At 42.4% G+C, this 24,736-nt stretch overlaps 1 protein-coding gene across 5 annotated transcripts in view; it reads left to right on the top strand.

Annotated features, from left to right (window-relative positions):
* The window catches only part of cdh23 (cadherin-related 23), a 1,160,360-nt gene that overhangs the window by 870,393 nt on the left and 265,231 nt on the right, over positions 1-24,736 (top strand). For all 5 annotated transcript variants that reach the window (XM_063070587.1, XM_063070586.1, XM_063070588.1 and 2 more), the window contains 2 exons: positions 1,219-1,347; positions 20,095-20,322. In XM_063070587.1, the coding sequence (XP_062926657.1) occupies positions 1,219-1,347; positions 20,095-20,322 (357 nt within the window). The remainder of the gene's footprint in view (positions 1-1,218; positions 1,348-20,094; positions 20,323-24,736) is intronic.

Raw genomic sequence — 24,736 nt, 5'->3', positions numbered from 1 at the left:
CTTGCAATCACGTATAGAGCAATTACAATACAAAACTTTGATGCATCCAGACAGGATGCTTTCTATGTTGCATTAATAAAATGTTAATAAGGGTTGTCAGAGACATGCCAAATAGAAAGCCTACAGCCCAGTACAGGCCCTTCAGCCCACAATTCTGTGCCGAACATGTACTTACTTTAGAAATTACCTAGAGTTACCCATGGCCTTCTATTTTTCTAAGGTATCTAACATCTTTTGAATTCTTTATCCCGGATGGACTGTGGAATCTCAATCATTGTTTACAAGGCTGATATGGATAGATTAACAAAGGAAATTGTGGGATCTAGGGATCGGAAGAAAAGTAATTTTCACTGGACATGGAGAATATAGCACTTTGGAGGTGTTTCACATCCTAGTCTTGCTCTTAATTTTTCTGTTCTAATATTTACTCCAGTTCCTTGTAAAACCCCCTGTTTTCCTTGGCTGTGTAAGTCGAGGGAAAACACTCTCTGGTCCTGCCAAACTCAGGAGACTGAGACAGCTCTCAACCCCAAACCCTGGTTTGTGTGGATGCTGTGTCATTTGCGACCCTGTTACAAATTAGTGCCACAGGATAACAGACAGCACACTGCATACGATTAAAGGAATTACATTTATGAATCGTAACTTAACGAAAGGGTCAGTAAAGAAAAAAAAAAGGGCCATTTTAATTAAACAGTCAAATGTGCACAAATTGGAGCTCATCTTGAACTTGTCTGTCACTTAAGGGCCCTCGGTCAGCGTGACAGCACACGCTCACAACATCGCTCGCAATCCATCGCAAACAAGCAGATCTCCCACCGGGCTGTCTCCTATGACTGGTGCTCCACAGCGTCTTCTCTCTTCATCCCCTGCCGAACAAAAGCCCCAAGCCCGACCTTAGTGTCCCTCACCAGAGAAACCTCCCCTCAGTTCTACCATCCTAATTGGATGGCACACATTTCTCCTCATCCCTTATCTTCAACAATAACCCAAACAAGCTGAAAACAGAACAGACTGCTCTTGCAGAACTGCTAAATAAAATGCATACAACATCACAGTAAAGATATGAACCAGGGCATTACACTTGCAAGATGACAGTGGACAAGCAGAAAGAGTTTGTAATTAAGGTGATATAAAAAGTGATAGAGTCTGGTGTGGACATTTGACAGCAAACAAAATCTATGAAGCTCCAGGAACTGATGTATTATTTGCTTTCAGGTTCAGGCCTTTGACAATGGTCTGCCACCACGCAAGACAAATCACGTGATCACTATCACAGCTGTGGATGTCAATGACAATGCCCCAGTTATCTTGAACCCTGGCAGCTACAACATCAGCATTTATGAGGTAAAGTAACTGGTCTTCTCCACTGGATTCTCTGAAAGAAAAGATCAACTGTAGGTGAAAGAAGTTGTTGAGTTTGTGGGATTCAAACATCTTCAAGTTTCTGAATTTGAAAAATAGAGCAATATTATTTTTGCAGTATTGAGGAAGGGCTTGCACAATCATAGGATGTGTAGTCACTGTCATGATGCAATAACTGCAATAGTCTGCACACAGCAAGATTCCTCAGAGCAATGCAATAACCAAAGTTCAAAGTACATTTATTATCAAAATATGTACAGTATACTTTATACAATCTTGAGCTACAAAACAAAGAACCCATTAACACAAAAGAAGAACATCAAATACCGGATGTTCAGAGAAAAAAGTACAAACGATCAAAGTAAACAAATAGCATTCAGAACTCAAGTTCACAAAAACAAGTCCACACTGTGATAGTTGCTGACCACAGCCACAGTTAGAAACATAGAAAATAGGTGCAGGAATAGGCCATTCGGCCCTTCGAGCCTGCACCGCCATTCAGTATGATCATGGCTGATCATCCAACTCAGAACCCTGTACCAGCCTTCCCCCCCATACCCCCTGATCCCTTTAGCCACAAGGGCCATATCTAACTCCCTCTTAAATATAGCCAATGAACTGGCTTCAACTGTTTCCTGTGGCAGGGAATTCCACAGATTCACCACTCTCTGTGTGAAGAAGTTTTTCCTCATCTCGGTCCTAAAAGGCTTCCCCTTTATCCTCAAACTGTGACCCCTCGTTCTGGACTTCGCCAACATCGGGAACAATCTTCCTGCATCTAGCCTGTCCAATCCCTTTAGGATTTTGTATGTTTCAATAAGATCCCCCCTCAATCTTCTAAATTCCAACAAGTATAAGCCTAGTAGATCCAGTCTTTCATCATATGAAAGTCCTGCCATCCCAGAAATCAATCTGGTGAACCTTCTTTGTACTCCCTCTATGGCAAGGATGTCTTTCCTCAGATTAGGGGACCAAAACTGCACACAATACTCCAGGTGTGGTCTCACCAAGGCCTTGTACAACTGCAGTAGTACCTCCCTGCTCCTGTACTCGAATCCTCTTGCTATGAATGCTAGCATACCATTCGCCTTTTTCACCACCTGCTGTACCTGCATGCCCACTTTCAATGACTGGTGTATAATGACACCCACGTCTCGTTGCACCTCCCCTTTTCCTAATTGGCCACCAGTCAGATAATAATCTGTTTTCCTGTTTTTGCCACCAAAGTGGATAACCTCACATTTATCCACATTAAATTGCAACTGACATGAAATTGCCCACTCACCTAACCTATCCAAGTCACCCCGCATCCTCTTAGCATCCTCCTCACAGCTAACACTGCCGCCCAGCTCCGTGTCATCCACAAACTTGGAGATGCTGCATTTAATTCCCTCATCTAAGTCATTAATATATATTGTAAACAACTGGGGTCCCAGCACTGAGCCTTGCGTACCCCACTAGTCACTGCCTGCCATTCTGAAAAGGTCCCGTTTATTCCCACTCTGCTTCCTGTCTGCCAACCACTTCTCTATCCACATCAATACCTTACCCCCAATACCATGTGCTTTAAGTTTGCACACTAATCTCCTGTGTGGGACCTTGTCAAAAGCCTTTTGAAAATCCAAATATACCACATCCACTGGTTCTTCCCTATCCACTCAACTAGTTACATCCTCAAAAAATTCTATGAGATTCGTCAGACATGATTTTCCTTTCACAAATCCATGCTGATTTGTCCGATGATTTTACCGCTTTCCAAATGTGCTGTTATCACATCTTTGATAACTGACTCTAGCATTTTTCCCACCACCGATGTCAGGCTAACCGGTCTATAATTCCCTGGTTTCTCTCTCCTTCCTTTTTTAAAAGTGGGGTTACATTAGCCACCCTCCAATCCTCAGGAACTAGTCCAGAATCTAAAGAGTTTTGAAAAATTATCACTAATGCATCCACTATTTCTTGGGCTACTTCCTTAAGCACTCTGGGATGCAGACCATCTGGCCCTGGGGATTTATCTGCCTTTAATCCCTTCAATTTACCTAACACCACTTCCCTACTAACATGTATCTCCCTCAGTTCCTCCATCTCACTGGACATTCTGTCCCCTACTATTTCCGGAAGATTATTTATGTCCTCCTTAGTGAAGACAGAACCAAAGTAGTTATTCAATTGGTCTGCCATGTCCTTGCTCCCCATAATCAATTCACCTGTTTCTGTCTGTAGGGGACCTACATTTGTCTTAACTAATCTTTTTCTTTTCACATATCTATAAAAGCTTTTACAGTCTGTTTTTATGTTCCCTGCCAGTTTTCTCTCATAATCTTTTTTCCCCTTCCTAATTAAGCCCTTTGTCCTCCTCTGCCGGACTCTGAATTTCTCCCAGTCCTCAGGTGAGCCACTTTTTCTGGCTAATTTGTATGCTTCTTCTTTGGAATTGATACTATCCCTAATTTCCCTTGTCAGCCACGGGTGCACTACCTTCCTTGATTTATTCTTTTGCCAAACTGGGATGAACAATTGTTGTAGTTCATCCATGTGATCTTTAAAAACTTGCCATTGCATATCCACCGTCAACCCTTTAAGTGTCATTTGCCAGTCTATCTTAGCTAATTCACGTCTCATACCTTCAAAGTTACCCTTCTTTAAGTTCAGAAACTTTGTTTCTGAGTTAACTATGTCACTCTCCATCTTAATAAAGAATTCCACCATATTATGTTCACTCTTACCCAAGGGGCCTCTCATGACAAGATTGCTAATTAACCCTTCCTCATTGCTCAATACCCAGCCTGCTCTCTAGTTGGTTCCTCGACATGTTGGTTCAAAAAACCATCCTGCATACATTCCAAGAAATCCTCTTCCTCAGCACCCTCACCAATTTGGTTCACCCAATCTATATGTAGATTGAAGTCACCCGTTATAACTGCTGTTCCTTTATTGCACACATTTCTAATTTCCTGTTTAATACCATCCCCAACCTCACTACTACTGTTAGGTGACCTGTACACAACTCCCACCAGCGTTTTCTGCCCCTTAGTGTTATGCAGCTCTACCCATATCGATTCCACATCCTCCCGGCTAATGTCCTTCCTTTCTATTGCGTTAATCTCCTCTCTAACCAGCAATGCTACCCCACCTCCTTTTCTTTCATCTCTATCCCTCCTGAATATTGAATATCCCTGAATGTTGAGCTCCCATCCCTGGTCACTCTGGTGCCATGTCTCTGTGATCCCAACTGTATCATATTCATTAATAACAATCTGCACTTTTAATTCATCCACCTTGTTACGAATGCTCCTTGCATTGACACACAAAGCCTTCAGGCTCGCTTTTACAACACTCTTAGCCCTTATACAATTATGTTGAAAAGTGGCTGTTTTTGATTTTTGCCCTGGATTTGCCGGCCTGCCACCTTTACTTTTCACCTTACTACTTTTTGCATCTACCCTCATTTTACTCCCCTCTGTCTCTCTGCGCTTGTTCCCATCCCCCTGTTGTGAACTAACCTCCTCCCTCCTAGTCTCTTTAATTTGATTCCCACCCCCCAACCATTCCAGTTTAAAGTCACCTCAGTAGCCCTCGCAAATCTCCCAGCCAGGATATTGGTACCCCTAGGATTCAAGTGTAACCCGTCCTTTTTGAACAGGTCATACTTGTGCCAAAAGAGGTCCCAATGATCCAAAAACTTGAATCCCTGCCCCCTGCTCCAATCCCTCAGCCACACATTTATCCTCCACCTCATTGCATGCCTACTCTCACTGTCGCGTGGCACAGGCAGTAATCCCGATATTACTACCTTTGCGGTCCTTTTTCTCAACTCCCTTCCTAACTTGCTATATTCTCCTTTCAGGACCTCTTCCCTTTTCCTACCTATGTCATTGGTACCTATATGTACCACGACCTCTGGCTCCTCACCTTCCCACTTCAGGATATCTTGGATACGATCAGAAATATCCCGGACCCTGGTACCAGGGAGGCAAACTACCATCCGGGTCTCTAGACTGCGTCCACAGAATCGCCTATCTGACCCCCTTACTATCGAGTCCCCTATTACAACTGCCCTCCTCTTCCTTTCCCCACCCTTCTGAGCTACAGGGCCGGACTCTGTGCCGGAGGCACGGCCACTGTCGCTTCCCCCAGGTAAGCTGTCCCCCTCAACAGTACTCAAACAGGAGTACCTGTTGTCAAGGGGCACAGCCACCGGGGTACTCTCTATTACCTGACTCTTCCCCTTCCCCCTCCTAACTGTGACCCACTGGTCTGCCTCCCGTGGCCCGAGTGTGACCACCTGCCTGTAGTTCCTCTCTATCAACTCCTCACTCTCCCTGACCAGACAAAGGTCATCGAGATGCAGCTCCAGTTCCGTAACGCGATCCCTTAGGAGCTGCATCTCGGCGCACCTGGCGCAGATGTGGACGTCCAGGAGGCTTGGAGACTCCAGGGCCTCCCACATCCGGCACCGAGAACAACAAACTGCCCTCACACTCATACTGCCCCTCTCCTCAAATAACAACAAAAAATGAATACCAAACCTTCCTCGTCTCGCCCGTTTCCACCTAAGCCCGTTGAGCCGAAGCCCTTAAGCCTTCACTCTGCTCCCGGCTCACTCCGCAGCCCGCAAACTACGCTGCCCGCTGTATAAGGCTCTGTTCCTTTTAAATCTTCTGCGCTTCACTGCCCAATGTCACACGTCTGCGCAGTCCCGCCTCTCTGAAGGCCGATGGAAAAAAACCCGAAAAATTCAAAAATGGCTTCCTCCGCACTCCCGCTCTGATTCTCAGACTTCCTTCTTCGAATTAAACCAGAAGCAGGATTTCTGTCCTTTTAAATCTTCTGCGCTTCACTGCCCGACGTCACACGCCTGCGCAGCCCCGCCTCCCTGAACGCCGATGGAAAAAAACCCCGAAAAATTCAAAAATGGCTTCCTCCGCGCTCCTGCTCCGATTCTCAGACTTCCTTCTCCGAATTCAGTGCAGAGATAAGGAAACCTCATGGAACAGCAAGCTAATCACTTGTTAATCAGTACTGTTGTAGATTGAGATGTAAACATTGAGCAAGACAATGGAGACATCTCAAGTGTTCCGTTTTTCATTGTATATGAAATTTCAGCATTCAACGTCACTATTGGATTTTCTGCTCAATCCCATTCTGACATGTCAGTCCATGACTCCTCTACTGCGATGATGAGGCCACCCTCAGACTGGAGGAGCAACATCTCATATTCTGTCTGGGTAGCCTCCAACTGGTTGGCATGAACATCAATTTCTCGAGCTCCCCCTTCTCTCTTCCATTCCTCATTGTGACTTTCCTGTTAACTCTCTCTTCTCCTCACCTGTTGATCACCTCCCTTTGGTGCCCTTCCTCCTTCCCTTTCACCTGTGGTCCACTCTCCTCTCTGAGCAGATTTCTTTTTCTTCAATACTCTACCTTTTCCACCCATCACATCCCATCTTCTCATTTCATCTCCCCTCCCCCAACCACCTAATTTTCCATTCACTCGCCTTCACCTATCACCTCCCAGCTTGTACTCCTTCGCCTCACCCCCACCTTCTTATTCTCCCTTCTTCCCATTCTTTTCCAGTCCTGATGAAGTATCTCGGCTTGAAACGTCAACTCTTTATTCCGATCTATAAATGCGATCTGACCTCTTAATTCTGCCAGCATTTTGTATGTGTTCATGTAGTGGTACTTGAACCGGACACAAAAGTCCAAGCATGCTCACATCCTCACAGTGCGTGCAGCTGTCCGGTGAAATGATATCATATTTGTAAGTAGGACGCCGTGCACAATTCTGATTTGATGGAGACAGACGTGAGAAGCACAGAGGAATATCTGGAGAAATTTCCGAAATGCTCGGTTCGCTGCCGCTGCTACTGTGCAATTGAGAATCTCCGGAGGGTAGGCCCCAAAATCCTTGGTTTTGCCTGCTGCTGGCGACCGAGGCTGGGGTCGAAGCGTTCGGCAGAGATGGTGCTTGGTACTCAGTGTCGGAGGGCTGATCGGAGCTCGAAGTTTTTGGACAACTCGGAGTTGGACTGTGGTTGGGCATGGCAGGGAGAGTTTTCTTCCTTCTCCTGTCTGTGTGAGATGTGGGACTTCCAAGAGACTTTGAACTTTTTTTACTGTGCCCATGGCCTGTTCTACATCAAGTTATGGTATTGTTGCACTGTTTTAACTATATGTTATAATTATGTGGTTTTTGTTAGTTTTTCTGTCTTCGTCTGTCCTGTGTTTCTGTGATATCACACCGGAGGAATATTGTATCATTTCTTAATGCATGCATTACTAAATGACAATAAAAGAGGACTACGTGTCCTCATAATCTAATAATCTAATCCTCACAAAAGAGTATCCTCACATCAGCCATTACTGTTCTGTTTGGCGGAGCATCCTATCACAATATATGAAAACTATAATGAACTGTTAGGAAAGCTGAAAAGGTCAGAGGCTGCAGTCTACCATCACTGCAGGGCTTGGACCTGTCCAGGACAAAGAAGCTGGCAGGAAAAATCATTGCGGACATTACCCTCCCAGGAATCTGCCTTTTCCGAAAGCTTCCTTCTGCCATCGTAAAAGTTTCTTCCCCCAGGCAATTAATCTGATTAACCACTCTAGTTAGCCACCCCCACCCCTTGTACCTATTACCCCAGTCAATGCACTGTAAACACTTCAAACTACTTTTTAATAATGCTGTTTACATTGTAAATACATGCCAGTATTTATGTATTTATGCACAATTTATTCCATATCCATCCTTTAACCTCTAACTTTATTTTCTATATAATTCTTTATTCTTATGGTTGTTGAATGTTGTCGTTTTTTTTGTTGTATGTTGTGCCAACACAGCAAAACAAGTTCCTAGAGCGTGTAAATGTATATGGTGAATGAAGTTGATCTTTAATTTCATTTTCATTTACTCCATCTGTACATAGAAAAGTATTTAGTGTGAATTAGTGTGTCTTTCTTACCTGTATCCCAGTGACCACTTTATTAGGTACACCTGCTGAATAATGCAGATATTGAATCAGCCAATTATGTGGCAGCAACACAATGCGTAAAAGCATGTAGGCATGGTCAAGAGATTCATTTGTTGTTCAGACCAAACATCAGGATGGACAAGAAATGCGATCTAAGTGACTTTGTCCGTGGAATGATTGTTGGTGCCAAACAGAGTGGTTTGAGTATCTCTGAAACCATTGACCTCTTGGGATTTTCACACACAAATAGACTCTAGAGTTTATAGAGAATGGTTTAAAAAGCAATATTTTTTTTTGTTAATCCAGTGAGCGGCAGTTCCTGTGGATGAAAATGCCTTATGAATGAGACAGGTTAGAGTACAATGGCCAGGCTGGTTCGGACTGACAGGAAGGCAACAGCAAATCATCTCTAAAGAGTAACAGAAGAGCATTTCTGAAAGTACAACACATCAAACCTACAAGTGGATGGGTTATAGCAACTGAAGGCCACTACAGAAGTACTGGCAAAATGCTGGGGGTTAACCTCGCGATAGACTGGCGTCCTATCCGGGGTGGGGTGGAGTGGGGGGGGGAGTCTCGTACTCTCAGTCGCTTCACGCCACAGAAACCGGCATAAGCACCGACCTGATGGGCCACAAGGCTCGGGACAGACTTTGACTTTGAAGTGTAAAGCACAAAGGATGCACTTTGGCCCATGGTGTTAAGGCTGGCTTGCAAAGGAGCAAACCCATTAGTTGTATTCCCCTCTTATCTCTCATTAGCCATGCATGCAACTTGTATATCCACCAATGATATTTTTCCGCTTGTCTATAGCCATTTATCCAACTTAGCATATCTTTGAGTATGGGAGCACACAGTGGGATCCCACATGATCACAGGGAGAACATGCAAGCTCCATAAACTGGTTCCCTCTAGCTCTGAGGTAAAGTTAAGAGTAAATTTATTTTCAAAGTATGTATATGTCACTATATATTACTCTGAGACTTTTTGCAAGCATTCACAGTAGAACGAAGAAATGCAATAGAAATGCAATGAAAACTGTACACAAAGGCTGACCAACCAATGTGCAAAAGAGGACAAACTGTGCAAATACAAAATAATATATAATAATAAATAAGTAAGTAAATAAATAATACTAAGAACATGTAGAATAACTGAAAATGAGACCGTAGACTGAGGAATCAGTTCAGTGTTCAGTGAAGCATGACCTGCAAATACGGCAGCAAATACCTGGTTTCTCAGTATGTGGTTAGCTGAATGTAGCATGTTTTCAAGGTAAATGTCCTATTCAGAATGAGCTGCTTATTTGGAATGAGTTGCTGGAGCAGGTGGTGGAGGCACATACCTTCACAACATTTCAAAGGCAATTGGGCGGATTCTTGGATAGGAAACGAGCAGTGGGATACAGGCATATTGCAAGCAAATAAGATTGGCATACATAGGCATCATGGTTGGCATGGATAACATGGGGTGAAAGGGCCCATTGCTGTGCCATATGTTTCTATGATTCTGTGAAAAGCAGAATTTTATTAAAGTGTTGTAGATAATTGGTTTGTTGGTGATAGCAGAGGCAGACTAGAGGAGCAAATGGAAAAGCATAAATCAGAAAGAAGGCCATGTAAAGATTGGTTTTCTGATTTAAAACTTGTGGTTGCTCCATTTGAGGTAAGAGATGACATCATGAGAGAGACCTTAGGACTCTGCAATTGAGGTATTAATAACCACCTAATTAAAACATAGAACATAGAAAAGTACAGCACAGTACAGGCCCTTCGGCCCACATTGTTGTGCCGACCCTCAAACCCTGCCTCCCATGTAACCCCCCACCTCTGGATAAAACCTCTGGATTTCCTCAAATATTTGAATAATCTAGAATAAACTTGTTGGAAAATCCCACCTACTTCATCGATGTCCTTTAAGGACCTTGTCTTACCTGGCCCTGACTCCAGCCATGCCAGACCCTGCAAGGTATAGGTAATCTGCCTTGGCATTACCAGCAACATCCAGATCTAACGGAGTGAAAAAATGAGTAAATCGCCAAATTTTGCGATCAAGTTGAAAGGCACAACCTGTTAGTTTGGTTCATACTTAACTTCACTGTTTGTCAAGCCTTTTTCACATACATATCTACATAATTTCATCTACAGTTTCCGTCCTAAACTTCACACCTCTCTAGAATAGTTCAAATATTGACAAGTTATGTGCACCACAAACTTGTTTGCATATTTAATATTATGCATGCTGTTAAAGGGCAACAGTTTCACTGCTTAATTTTTGTGGAGCAAATATTTTTGTTCTATATTTTGAGCAAAGAAAAATAATTGAAATATAAATTAGAGAAGATTATTTTCTGAGTGTTCTCCTTAAAGAAGAGATAAAGACATTGTTTTGAGGACTGGAACCTTTCCACTATTTCTATCCATGCCCACATTTTGCATTGATCAGGAGTTACGTTCTATTATGGATAGAATGAGACAATGACTTTTGGGTGTCCTTAACCCTTAATATCTGATTCATCTTCCATTTCCATTCCCCACTCCTTACCTGCCCATTTTTGTCACCACGTTGTGGACATTTGCTGGTGACTTTGGTTTGTGGTTTAGGATTTGATTCCAACCTCAGATGCAAAATTACTGTTATGTCTTGAGGCTAAAAGAGTACATGATATTTCCTGTTGACATCGCAGAAATGAAGGGATGACCTTAGAACATGTTTATCAGTAATATAAAAAGTATCAGTGTTCAAACAGGAAGGGGCAGAACCTTTACCAGTCCTGATGAAAGGTCTTGGTCCAAAACATCAACTGTTTATCCTCCACAGATGTTGTCTGACCTGCTGAGTTTCTCCAGCATTTTGTATGTGTTGTTCAATGTCACTCTATTGTTCTACCTTTCGTTTTCACTAAGATAGAATCCTCTAACTCTCCACCTTACAACATTGTGTGTAACTTCACCACATATGATTACAGCAGTTCAAAACAGCTCACCAGCTCCTTCTTATGAACATTTGAGGAGAGGCAATAATGAGGCCTCACTGGAGGTGATTAATTTACATATACATCCCCCTTTTAATTCGTTCCCTTTGAGCTGTTGTGTAGTGGTGCAGCAGTTAATGCATTTAGCTCTAAGAATCAGAATTCAGCTCTCACTTTAATTGCTTCTTGAAAGGAGTTTGCATGCTCTGTCAGTAACTGTGTGAGCTTCCTCCAAATGTTCCGGTTTCTGCTGCTTTGTAAAGATGATTATGCAGGTTAGTTGATCTCTGTAAGTTACCCCAAGTACAAGCAGACGGTAAAAGGATCGAAGAGAAGTTGATGGGCATGTGATAGAAAATAAGTGGCAGGGCTGCAGGGGAGTAAGTAAGGAAAATGGGTCTGAGGGGATTGCTCTGCTGGGAGTCCACAGGACCCACTGTGTCATTAAGTAACCATATGAAGTAGGATGCTGTGCACAATCCTGATTTGATGGAGACAGACATGAAGAAGCACGGAGGAACATCTGGAGAAACTTCTGAAATGCCTGCTTCGCTGCCGCTGCTACTGTGCGATCGAGAATCTCCGGAGGGAAGGCCCCAAATCCTCAACTTTGCCTATTGCCTGTTGCCAGGGCTGGGGTCGAAGCACTCGGCAGAGATGGTGCTCGGTGCATTGGTGTCGGGGAGCTGGTCGGAGGCTCGGAGTTTTCGGACGGACTCGGAGTCGGACTGTGGTCGGATGCTTCCAGGGTGCTGCATCGGCAAGTTTGCGGCACTGAAGGTTTACCGTCTGCGTGAGATGATGGGACTTTCGAGAGACTTTGAGACTTTTACCGTGCCCATGGTCTGTTCTTTATTAAGTTACGGTATTGCTTTGCACTGTTGTAATTATATGTTATAATTATGCGTTTTTTGCCAGTTTTTCCACTCTTGGTTTGTCTTGTGTTTCTGTGATATCATTCTGGAAAAACATTGTATCATTTCTTAATGCATGCATTACTAAATGACAATAAAAGAGGACTGCGTGTCCCCATAATCTAATCTAATCTAATAATCTAATCTAATGTATTTCATTTGGACAATGTCAGCCACATATAACCCCTCACTATATCCCACACAGCAGTGTTATTAGCTTGGGAGTTTCAAAGTTTATTGTGATGTGCACAGGTACACTGAAAAATTTACTTGCAGCAGAATCACAGGCACATAGTATTACATAAGCAGCATTCATGAAACCATAAAACCATATGATAATGGAACAGAATTAGACCTTTTGACCCATTGAGTTTGCCCCACCATTTCATCATGGCTGATCCATTTCCTTCTTGTCTCCAATCTACGAGAAGATTCACACAATAAACAAGTTAAATATAAATTAATCACAGTTTTACAAGAAAAATCCAAGTCCATTAAGTTCAAAGTGATCGGTGTGGTCATAGTGTTGCTAAACTGTTGCAGCAGTTAGGGTTTTACCATTTGGTTCAGTAACCAAATGGTTGAAGGAACCATTCTTGAACCTGGTGCAGTGGGATTTCAGGCTTCTGTACTTCCAGCCCAATGGTAGCTGTGAAAAGTAGACGCAGCTGGAGAGGATCTTTGACAAAGGGTGTTGCCTCCTTTAGATATGACCGATGGTAGGGAGGGATATGCTGGGCAGACACCACTACCCTTTGCACTTTCTTACATTCCTGTGCATTCGCTTGCCATACCAGACCATGATACAGGTAGTCAGGATACTTTCAACAGTACATGTTGTTTGAGTGTTCGGTGACAAGCCATACAGTATGTCCTTAACCTCCTAAGGAATGGTACTGTTTGGTAGCATGTCAGTTAGTGAATGCTTTACAGGGCCAGTGATTAGGATTCAATTCCCATCACTGCCTGTAAAGAGTTTGTACATTTTCCCTGTGACCACATGGGTTTCCTCCAAGTTTCTCAGTTTCCTCCTACATTCCAAAAATGTACGGGTTAGGATTAGTAAGTTGTGAGTCTGCTACATCAGTGGTGGAAGCATAATGATGCTTGCACGCTGCCCCCTGCACATCCTCAGACTGTGTTGGTCATTAACGCAAAGGATGCATTTCACTGTATGTTTCGATGTTCAGAATCCGAATCAGGTTTATTATCACCGGCATGTGACGTGAAATTTGTTAACTTAGCAGCAGCAGTTCAATGCAATACATAATCTAGCAAAGAGAAAAAAATAACAATAAATAAAATTTAAAAATAATAAATAAACAAGTAAATCGATTATGTATATTGAATCGATCTAAAAAACGTGCAAAAACAGAAATACTGTATATTTTTTAAGAAGTGAGGTAGTGTCCAAGGATTCAATGTCCATTTAGGAATCAGATGGCAGAGTGGACGAAGCTGTTCCTGAATCACTGAGTGTGTGGCTTCAGGCTTCTGTATCTCCTACCTGATGGTAACAGTGAGCAAAGGGCATGCCCTGGGTGCTGAAGGTCCTTAATAATGGATACTGTCTTTCTGAGACACCAGTCCCTGAAGATGTCCTGGGTACTTTGTAGGCTAGTACCCAAGATGGAGCTGACTAGATTTACAACCTCCTGCAGCTTCTTTCAGTCCTGTGCAGTAGCCCCTCCATACGAGACAGTGATGCAGTCTGACAGAATGCTCTCCACAGTACAACATATGAAAAATAAAGCTCATTTTAATCTTATGGAAGTAAAGACTTGGATTTAGACCAATGACAGCGAAGGATTAACAATATTATTCCAAATCAGGATAATGTGCAACTTGGAGTTGAACCCCTAGGCGACGATATTCCCTGCAGAATTTATCCTCAGTGACAAAGAATCAGAATCAGGTTTACTATCACTGCCATATGTCATGAAATTTGTTATCTTGCTGCAGCAACGTAGTGCAATTCATAAAAAAAAAAGAAATATGAAAAATTAAGTACTGCAAAAATGAGATAGTTATAATGAGTTCATGGTCCATGCAGAAATCTGATGGTGGAGTGGAAGAAGCTGTTCCTAAAATGTTAAGTATGTGTCTTTAAGATCCTGATAGTAGCAAAGAGAAGAGGGCATAGAGCAGTGAGCTATGTATGCATCCTTGAGGTGCATTTGTGTTGATTGTGTAGAGGCTGTGGACTTGAGCAGTACTCTCAGAGTAGCATACGCGAGTAACTGCAGTGCATTGTGTGGATCGTACGCATGTAGCCATATTAAAGCATGGTGCAGGGACCTAACATCAATAGTGGTTAATGTGGTGTCATTAATCACTTATTCATAAGAGGCATGAGCTGTTTATGTAATCGTTTCTCAAGTTTACAATAAGTAAAGTGGGAAACCAAATCTGAAACTGTATTGATGGAGGGCCGCATTGCTGGATGACTAGCAAACGTACTGTTGTTGTTCCTTTCCATGCCTTGTGGTGCATTGGGCGGCAACCTTGCCATTCCTTTGGAATTTTCTGTATGTTTTTTACGAGGCCGAGTTGCTAGTTGATGCTCAACCCAACACGGATGGAAAGTATGTAAGGAGCCGGCTGGATTTCGAACCCAGGACCATTTGTCTCAAAGCCTGGTGCAGGTGCCACCATGCCACTGGCCAACTTACACAAACTTATAGAACAGATCTATTTGTTTCAATGGTGCAAATTAATTTTTCAAAACAAAACAAGCTGTTTTCCTCTGATTCCTGCGCAATATTCCTTGTTTAAGAAAATATATCCAGGAATGGGTTAAGTGGTCATTCAGCTCTTTGCGTAATATTACTGTATAATAATTGGTTCTGCTTCAAGGGCAATTAAGGAAGAAATATCTTCATAACTCTTCAGCCATTGCTTCAAGTCTCTGCTTTATTCATTATGTCTAATCATACAATGCAGGCAACAATTATGGTATATTAATTATATGTCTGTCGCCAGTTACTGCGACGAATCCAAGGACTTGGAGTTAGTTTTATTTTCACCTAATTAGCATTTGAATTCCTAATTCATTCCCAAAATATTCCTGCAATAGAAGTGTATTCATAAAGTTTCTTATTACCAAACAGTACCAATGGGACCACAGAAACAATACTGATCATTGTGAACACAAGAGATTCTGCAAATGCTGGAAATCCAGAGCAACAAACTGAAAATGCTAGAGGAACATCTGTGGAGAGGAATAAGCGTTCAATTTTTCGGACCGGGAAGGACTTGTTCTTTCCTCTCCATAGATGCTGTCTGACCTGCTAAGTTCCCTCAGCATTGTGTGATCATTGTGAATACTGAATCAAGGAAGCAAGGATTACAAAGGATGTTTTCAAAATGTGGAGAATGGTCTTAAAGGAAGAGGGAGAGAGGTTGTTGGGTGCAGGGGAAGTAATTGTTGGTCCTGGGCATCTTAAGTACATAAAAAGAGAGAAAGAAGTAAATAGAATCAGAAAGTAGAAGTTTTGGGAATGGGCATTTAGCACTGCAGAATGTTATAGAGAAAGCTGGCGAGACTGTGCAGGGATATAAATGTCTACAAAGATTTTTTTTTAAACTAAGTCCTTTAGAAAACACACCCTAACAGATTGGCATGTCTGGAGATGTGGCACTGATCATCAAGATTCAAAGTTGTTTAATGTCATTTCTGGTACACAAGTGTAAAGGAGAATGAAATAATTGTTACTCCAGATCTAATGCAGCACAAAAAAAATATGATAAAGAACACAATAATAAAAAAGTAGTAAATATAAATACATAAGATAATTTATATACATACAGTAGATTGATTTTATACCAATAAAATGTTGCTAGGCACTGGATTATCTGTACATAAGGTGACTGACTGGAAATGATAAAGTATGGGGCGGTGGTGAGAGGTTGCGTTGGTTGTTAATGAAAATGATGCATTTCACTGTATGTTTCAATGTATATATGATAAGTGAATGAATCTGAATCTGGTTTGAATCTGGATGTTTCAGATTGTTCACCCTATTTCCTTCTTTAAAGCAATTAGAACATAGACCAATACAACACAGGGACAGGCCATTTGGCCCATAATGCTGTGCTGAGCCAGCTAAAAAGTAAAACAAAATCCCCTCTCTCAAAAAAATCCCTCCTACCTTCACAATGTCCAAATCCCTCCATCTTCCTCCTATTCATGTGCCTATCCAAACGCCTCTTAAAAGCCTCTAATGTGTTTGCCTCAACCATCATACCAGGCAGTGCATTCCAGGCATTCACCACACACTTACCTCTCACATCCCCTTTGAACACCACCCCCCACCTTCAATTCGTGCACCCTGGAATTAGACATTTCTATCCTGGGAAAAAGATACTCTTGTCTACTCTATCTATGCCTCTCAATCTTATATGATGCCCCCAGCCTCCACTGCTCCAAAGAAAACGACCCAAGTTTGTCCAGCCTCTCATGATAGCACATGTCCTCTAAACCAGGCAGCATCCTGGTAAACTGCTTCTGCACCCTCTCCAAAACTTCAACATCCTTCTTCTAGTGGGACGACTAGAACTGTATCCAATACTCCGAATATGGCCTAACCAGAGTTTTACACAGTTGCAACATAACCTCTTGACCTTTGAACTCAATGCCTCGACTGTTAAGAGCAAGCATTCCATAAGCCTTCTTAACCACCCTGTCAACCTGTGTAGCCACTTTCATGGAGTTATGAACTTGAACCTCCCCCTTCCTCCCCGATCTCTCTGCTCAGCAGCACTGTTATGGGCCTTGCCCTTAACAGTGAACTGTCTCCTTGCAATTGCTCTACAAAGGTGCAACACTTCACATTTATCTGGGTTAAACTCCATCTGCCATTTCTAATTTATATCGGCTGTATTCTTTGCCGTCTTCTACACTATCCATGACTCCACCAATCTTTGTGTCATCTGCACACTTACTAACCCACCCAGCTACATTTTCATCCAGGTTGCTTATATACATCACAAACAGCAGAGGTCCCAGCACAGATCCCTGCAGAACACCACTAATTACAGACCTCCCTTCGACCATTACCCTCTGCCTTCTATGTGCAAGCCTGTTCTGAATCCAACAGCCAATTTGCCATGGACCCATGCCTCCTAATCTTCTGGATTAGCCTCTCATAAGGCACTTTGTTAAACACCATACTGAAATCCATGTAGAAAACATCCACTGCTCTACCTTCATCAATCTCTCTCATCACCTGTTCAAAAAACTCAGTCAAGTTAGTAAGACATTACTTGCCATGCATAAACCGATGCTGGTTCTCCCTCATTAGGCCACTGGTTTCCAAATGCTCATATATCCTATCCCTAATAATTTTTTCTTGCAATTTCCCCACCACTGACATGAGGCTTACCAGTCTATAGATTCGAGGATATTCCCTTGTTCCTTTCTTAAGTATAGGTCCAACATTAGCCACTTGCCAGTCCTCTGGGACCTTGCCTGTGCATAGAGAGGACATGAAGATACTGGTCAAAGCCCCAGCAATCTTGTCTCTTGCCTCCCTCAAAAACCTAGGGGGATAACCAGCCAATAACCAGTCGATCAGGCCCTGGGGAATTATCCACCTGAACACTGATTAGGAGACCCAAGACTTCCTCCTCCTTGATCTCTAACATATTTTTAGATTATGAGGACACTTAGTCCTCATTTATTGTCATTTAGAAATGCATGCATTAAAAAATGATACAACATTCATCCAGAATGATATCACAAGAAAAACACAGAACAAACCAAGACTAAAACTGACAAAACCACATAATTATAACATATAGTTACAACAGTGCAAAGCAATACCGTAATTTGATAAAGAGCAGACCATGGGCGCAGTAAAAAAAAGTCTCAAAGTCCCAATAGACTCATCTTCCCACGCAGGCGGCAGAAAGGAGGAACTCCCCCTGCCATGAACCTCCAAGCGCTGCCAACTTGCCGATGCAGCACCCTTGGAAGCACCTGACTGCAGCGGACTCTGAGTCCGTCTGAAAACTTCAAGTCTCCGACCAGCCCCTCCGACACAGCCTCTCCGAGCACCATCCTCTGCCGAGCGCTTTGACCCTGCCCCGGCCGCCGAGCAACAAGCAAAGCCGAGGACTCGGGGCCTGCTCTGGAGATTCTGGACCACACAGTAGCAGCAACAGCGAAGCAGGCATTTCAGAAGTTTCACCAGATGTTCCTCCGTGCTTTCACGTCCACTTCCATCAAATCAGGATTGTGCATGGCACCCTACTTGACAAATAACAGACATCACCACTGGAGTGGCCGCTGGGAGCTGCGTCGCACCACCGTCTTCATGCCTCCCAACATTTATGTACTTAACAAATTATCTCCTGGTCCTCCATGTCCTTTTCTTTGGTAAATACTGAAGCAAAGTACTCATTAAGTACCTCACTCACGTTCTCCGAACCCAAGCAAATTGATCTGTATCCTTAAATGGTCCTACTCTCTCCCTAGTTATCCTCTTGCTCTTGATTTCTTAAAACCTAGCTATTTGGCCATCTTCACTAATGTTGCGAAGAGACTCGACCCTAAACATTGACTGTCCATTTTCCTCCATAAATGCTGCATGACCTGCAGACTTCATCCAGCATCTTGTGTGTTGCTTCAGTAATGTCTTCTATACTCACATCTGTACTCACGTCATCCTACAGATGTGCCGCAGAGAGCATTCTAACATGGTGCATCACTCCACAGTACGGAAGTTTCACTGCAGCAGCTAAGAAGGCTCTACAATGCATCACCAGCACCAACTTACCTGCTAACAAGAACATGTACAATAGAAAGGTGTCGGGAAAGGGTCAGTAATGTAGTGAAGGATCCTACCCATCCTGCTCGTGGACTGTTTGTTCCACTCCCATAAGGGAGGAGGTTATGTAGCATCCACGCCAAGACCAACAGACTCAAAAAGTTACTTTCCCCAAACAGTAACACCTCCACCCACTAGCCCAACCACCACAACTTTATCATTTCCTGCGACTCACCCTATGTACAGACACTCCTGTGGCTGGCATCACTTGAAAGGCTTACAAACAATTTATGTCTATAAGCTATCTTTTATATTTATATTTATTGTGTATTTTATTATTATTGTGTTCTTTTTCTTATTGTGATTTTTTTTTGTGTTGCAGTGGATCCGGAGTAAGAATTACTTTGTTCTCCTTTTTCATTTGTGTATTGGAAATGAGTCATTTTGTCTTTTGTACATTGGTTATCTGTCTGTCTTTGTTTTTTTCATTAGTTCTATTATGTTTCTTTGTATTTACTGTGAATGTCTACAAGAAATTAAATCTCAGGGTAGTGTATGCTGACAAATATGTACTTTGATAATAAAATTTACTTTGAACTTTGAGGCGGTGTTTTGACTGAGGTGGTGACTGCTGGGATCAAAGGCTTTCCAGGCATTGAGCGTTCCTTGGCTGATCTGTATGCTTACCTCATTGATGCAGCACCTTTTGTTCCCATATCATTTACTAACCCAACTGAATTAAACAGAAACACTTGTTTCAAGAGTAAAGCATTTCCTATGCTTTGTCACCCGCAGCTTTACGGCAGAGAAACTTCCATTCACCTGCCTTTACAAAATGGCATAACTCTACTTGTGAAGTTTGATTGGGCTTCAGAAGAAATAGCCTGCCTGGTCTATTCAAGTGCTTGTCTTGTTTTCAGCAAAACCAGCTGCCGTCATAGTTCAGTCATTTTTTACACCAGCAGGTTTCTCATTTCCAAGGCCAGGTATGTTTCCAGATGACTGGTCCCCAAAGCTGAGTGCAATATTCCAGCTTGGTTTGTACTGAAGCTCTGTCCGCCTACTCCCTGTAACAGGTTCTCTCTGCATCCTTTCAGAACGTTGGAGGAGGAACTCCAGTCACCAGAGTTCGGGCGACGGACATGGACTCCGGTGCCAATGCTGTGCTCTATTATTACATCACCATGGGCAATGAAGATCTCACTTTCCGTATTGATCGGCTAACTGGAGAGATTGTTACACGCCCTTCTCCTCCAGATCGGGAGAGGCAGAGTTTTTATCAGCTGACAGTTACAGTGGAAGATGACGGTACCCCTTCACTCTCAGTAAGTGTTTTGTTTTAATTTACATCAATGCATTCTGTATAAATTGCCATCATACAGCACAGAGCTCTGTGTGCCCATCAGATCAGTGCTTCTTTTCAATTTGTTTCAGTCCTATGTTCCTTTACAATGATCACTCTAAATGTTTTACCTTGAAGTATTGACCCAGTTCCTTTCAATAGCCACTTTCAATTGAACATTCCACATCACAACTGGCAATCAAAGAACAAAATTTTTCCCTCTGTTACTTTTGCCAATCGCAAATCAATGTCCTCTAGTTATCACTCACGGGTAGATTTTGCTCTGTTCTATCGAAAGTCTGATTGGGATTTTAATAAATGTTTTTTGGTGTGTGCCTGCATGCGTGCAAGTCTGTGCGTGCGAGTCTGTGCGTCGATATGTGAATGTGTGATGCCTGCATGCGTGCGAGTCTGTGCGTCCGTGATGATGTCTTTTTCATGGCTTTTACAAGGCGCAGAGCGAGAGAGAGACTGTGTGGTGCACCACTCCTCACACAGATATTTTTTCGCGGTATATTTCCCTTTTATTTTACAAGGTCGAGTTGAGATCTCGACACTCAACCCGGCACAGATGGAAAGCGTACTCGGGAGCGGACCCAACTGGTTTCGAACCCGGGAACCTCCACTCCTGGGTCCGGCACGGATGTCATTGAGCCACCAGCCAGCCCCTGATTGGGATTTTAAAAGTAATTTTTCTGCTTTAGGGGCTTCTCTAAGCTGACAAGAAATTTTGCTGTTTGGCCAAGCTCAGGCAGGTTTAAAAATACTGCAAACCATTTTGAGGCCATAGAGTTTAAAATTTCTTTAATCATTCACTCACTTCTCTTTCCTCCATTAAGAAACTCCTTAAAACCTATGTTTTAACTGTGCTTTGTGTAACATTGGTTGGTTCCATCAGCCTTTTGTTGTGTCTGCTATTTGTTTAGCAAGTAAATCAAACCCTCTAATCAGATGTCCTATATTGATAACTAACGATGCCTCATTAATAGTGATGGCTTTTAGAACAATGTGTTCCAAATTATACGACATGATGCACCTAGTTCTTGAAGACACACATGTGCAATATATACTGCAGTTCAGTGTGCCTCAGCATATTTATAAACAGAAACTTGTGACAAACCTGTATAATTCAACTGACTTTCCTCTTGGGTGGAACAACTTCTTCCAAGGGTGTTACCATTGCAAACCTATAGATCTTAGGTATTCTCTTGCTTCAGGGGATTCAGTGCAAGAGGATGGTGAATCAATACTGGGAGGTGGAAGTTAGTTTAAGGCAAGGTTAATTCAGCAATAGTCGAAGGCCATCAACAGTGGATGCTAATGGATAAGGGCAGCCTTGCAAGAGCCATTCCACTGGAAAACTGCATGCTGTTTCCTTATTTATGTATGTCATCAGATACTTACGTCTCTGCAAGCCTCATTTCCAACGTGGGTTGAGCAATGCATGCTGTCCAGCATAATGGATTTCATTGCTCACTGTAAGTAATGTCAATGCTGGAGTTATCTTATGGCAAGACCATTAATCGTGATCCTTGTGGTGATGTTGATAAAGGTGTTGCCACAAGCTGTTTGGTAAAGGCTTCGATATTCATTATGTCCAAAAGTTACATATTTTCTTAGGTCACAGGGAGTGTTTATGAGGGGAAGGTTGTTTTTTTTTTGCGTGAATATATATAATAAGTAACTGAGGAATGAAGATTTATTATCATTAATATAAATTGTAAAGTTTCCAAGGAAGGAAATTTTAAAGCATTATTGTTTTTAGATCTTCATTCACAAGTTTGAGAGGGTGAAGGGAATTGTTTACTGTTGCTAGAATTGCTCTGTTCTTAAATAATTTTGTATGTTTGTTGCACTATTTCAGTAAACAAATTACAACACCCAGACTTTCTATCCGTATGCTACATACTTACTGATATTCTAGAGTGTAGCCAATTAAGCCACAAAAGTTGATTTTGTGCTTATATCTTAACAATAATATTTTAAAAGCATCATATTTTAGAATATTACTGAATGTGATATTGGGTGCCATGATAGCATAGGGGGTTAGGGCATCACTATTACAGCTTAGGCATCGGAGATCGCTGTCCAAAATCAGTGTCCTTTGCAAGGAGTTTGTACGTTCTCTCATGGAATGTGTGGGTTTTTTTCCAGGTGCTCTGGTTTCCTCCAATAGTCCAAAAACATACCGGTTAGTAGGTTAATTGGTCATTGTAAATTGCACCACAATTAGGTTAGAGAAATGGGGGATCGTCGGGGGTTGCTGGGTGGTGAGGCTTGAGTGGTCGGAAAAGCCTATTCTGCATTGTATTTCTAAATTTTAAAATAAAGAATGCCAGTTCATTATTGTTTTTGCTTTACCAACTCTAATTGTATGTTTGCCTTGAGGTTTTATTATAACAGCCAATGTTCTCCCTTGTCATACAGACTCTTCACCTACTTGGCTCCATCCCACAGGTCTAATTTATATTATTACAAATGACTAACCAGAAAAATGTTTTTTCTTGAAACAGCAACAACATGGAAATTACTTCCACATGCAAAGGGTAATAAAGATTTGGAGCACTCTCCCAAATGGCAATTGCTGCACGGATAAGGGTTAATTTTACATCTGAGACTGATAAATTTTTATTAACTAAACATTTAAAAGGATATGGGAAATGGCAGAAATCCCAGACTTGCTGTAATCTCTCAAATGGCAGAGCAGTTTACAGACCTGCCTGTGTCTCAAGATTCAAGATTCTGGTTTATTTATCACCATGTACATCGGAACATACAGTGAAATGAGTTGTTTGCATTAACAACCGACACACCCAAGAGTGTGCCGGGGGGCGGGGGGGCAGGCGGCAAGTGTCTTCACACATTCCGGTGTCAACACAGCATACCCACCATGCTTGGCAAAACAATACAGAACAAGCAACAAAACAATAACAGCGAAACAAGCCCAGTTCCTCCTTCGCACCCACGTAGACACACAATCCTTCAACCTCACGATAGGCCGTTTCCTTCGGCCTCCAACCACCAGCAGCCCTGGACCTGGACAAGACTCAGGGTTGCAGACATTGGACTTTGACTGCCAATGATTGCAGGGTCAGCTCTGAGCAATACGCCTTGAATTCCGACTCCATTCCTTTCAGTTCTCGCAAATCGGTTGGCACTGCTGCTCTAATACCTTATTCACTTAAGTCACTAGAGACTGATGCTTCCAGAAACACCATTTCAGACATGTGTTGAGCAACGTGTTATCCACTGTAATGGATTTCTTAGTTACCGTCTGACAGGGCCATCCCTAATGACCCTTCTGGTGGTGATGATAGCTAGTTGTTGAAGTGAGCTGCTATGGTCCATATGGTGAGACGAATTCCACTCTGCTGTTGCGTAGAGACTTTGGATCTAATGACAATGAAAAAAGCTATCCATCTATTTTCAAGGCAGTGATTCATGTGAGGTCAAGCTCGAAACTTAGTTGACCTGAGAGCTCATCACGTCTAATGTGGATTAACACTTCCCCTAAAACAGTAAGATTTTATATGAGTGCATTAAGTATTTCTTCCCCTTTCTCCAAATACAGTGCATGTTGTTCTGGCATTGATCTTAGTTCCTCTGTGCATTTTACACATTTCCTTGTTTTTATTTGTATTGATTCAAATAGAGACCAGTGAATAATTCACAGTAAACTCATTGCTGGTACACTTAATTCATAAGCAAAATGATCTCTGGTAACTTCTTTAGTCACAAGCAATACATTTGGCTCAGAGGTTAACTAACTTAGAAAACTTGTCAGGTCATTTGGGCCCTTATAGAAATGAAGGGTGTGGTGTTATATAAATTTTATTTTATTCAAATGTAATTGGTTTTTCACTGACCGGTCAATCATAGCAGAAAGTAAGAAAAAAAATGGTTGTGTAACAACATAACAGTTCAATATTTTTTATTTGTACACATAACACAGATGTCGTCAATGCTTGTATTTAGGTATTTGTTGTCAGAAAGTCTTAAAGCAATGCTGTCCACCTACAGGCCATTCAGCTCAACCAGACCATAATGACAACAGCATCAACCCAACTACTCCCAATTTTCTGCATTGGGCTCATATCTCTCTAGGTCATTCGATTCCATTTACCTGTCTAAATGATGTGCTATATGTTTCAAATGAGGATAATGGCAGCATGGTAGCGTAGTGATTAGCACAACGCTTTACAGCTCCAGTGACCCCAGTTCAGTTCCCACCACGGTCTGTAAGGAGTTTGTACATTCTCCCCGTGACTGCATTTGTTTCCTCTGGGTGCTCTGGTTTCCTCCCACAGTCCAAAGAAGGCATGCTGGCTGATTGGTTGATTTGTCATTATACATCGTCCCGCGATGAGGCTAGGATTAAATTGGGGAATTGCTGGACG

This window comes from Mobula hypostoma, chromosome 18, assembly GCF_963921235.1.
Source record: "Mobula hypostoma chromosome 18, sMobHyp1.1, whole genome shotgun sequence".
Taxonomy (NCBI): domain Eukaryota; kingdom Metazoa; phylum Chordata; class Chondrichthyes; order Myliobatiformes; family Myliobatidae; genus Mobula; species Mobula hypostoma.
The sequence above is the reverse complement of the archived record's forward strand: the minus strand, read 5'-3'. Positions and strand labels throughout refer to the sequence as shown.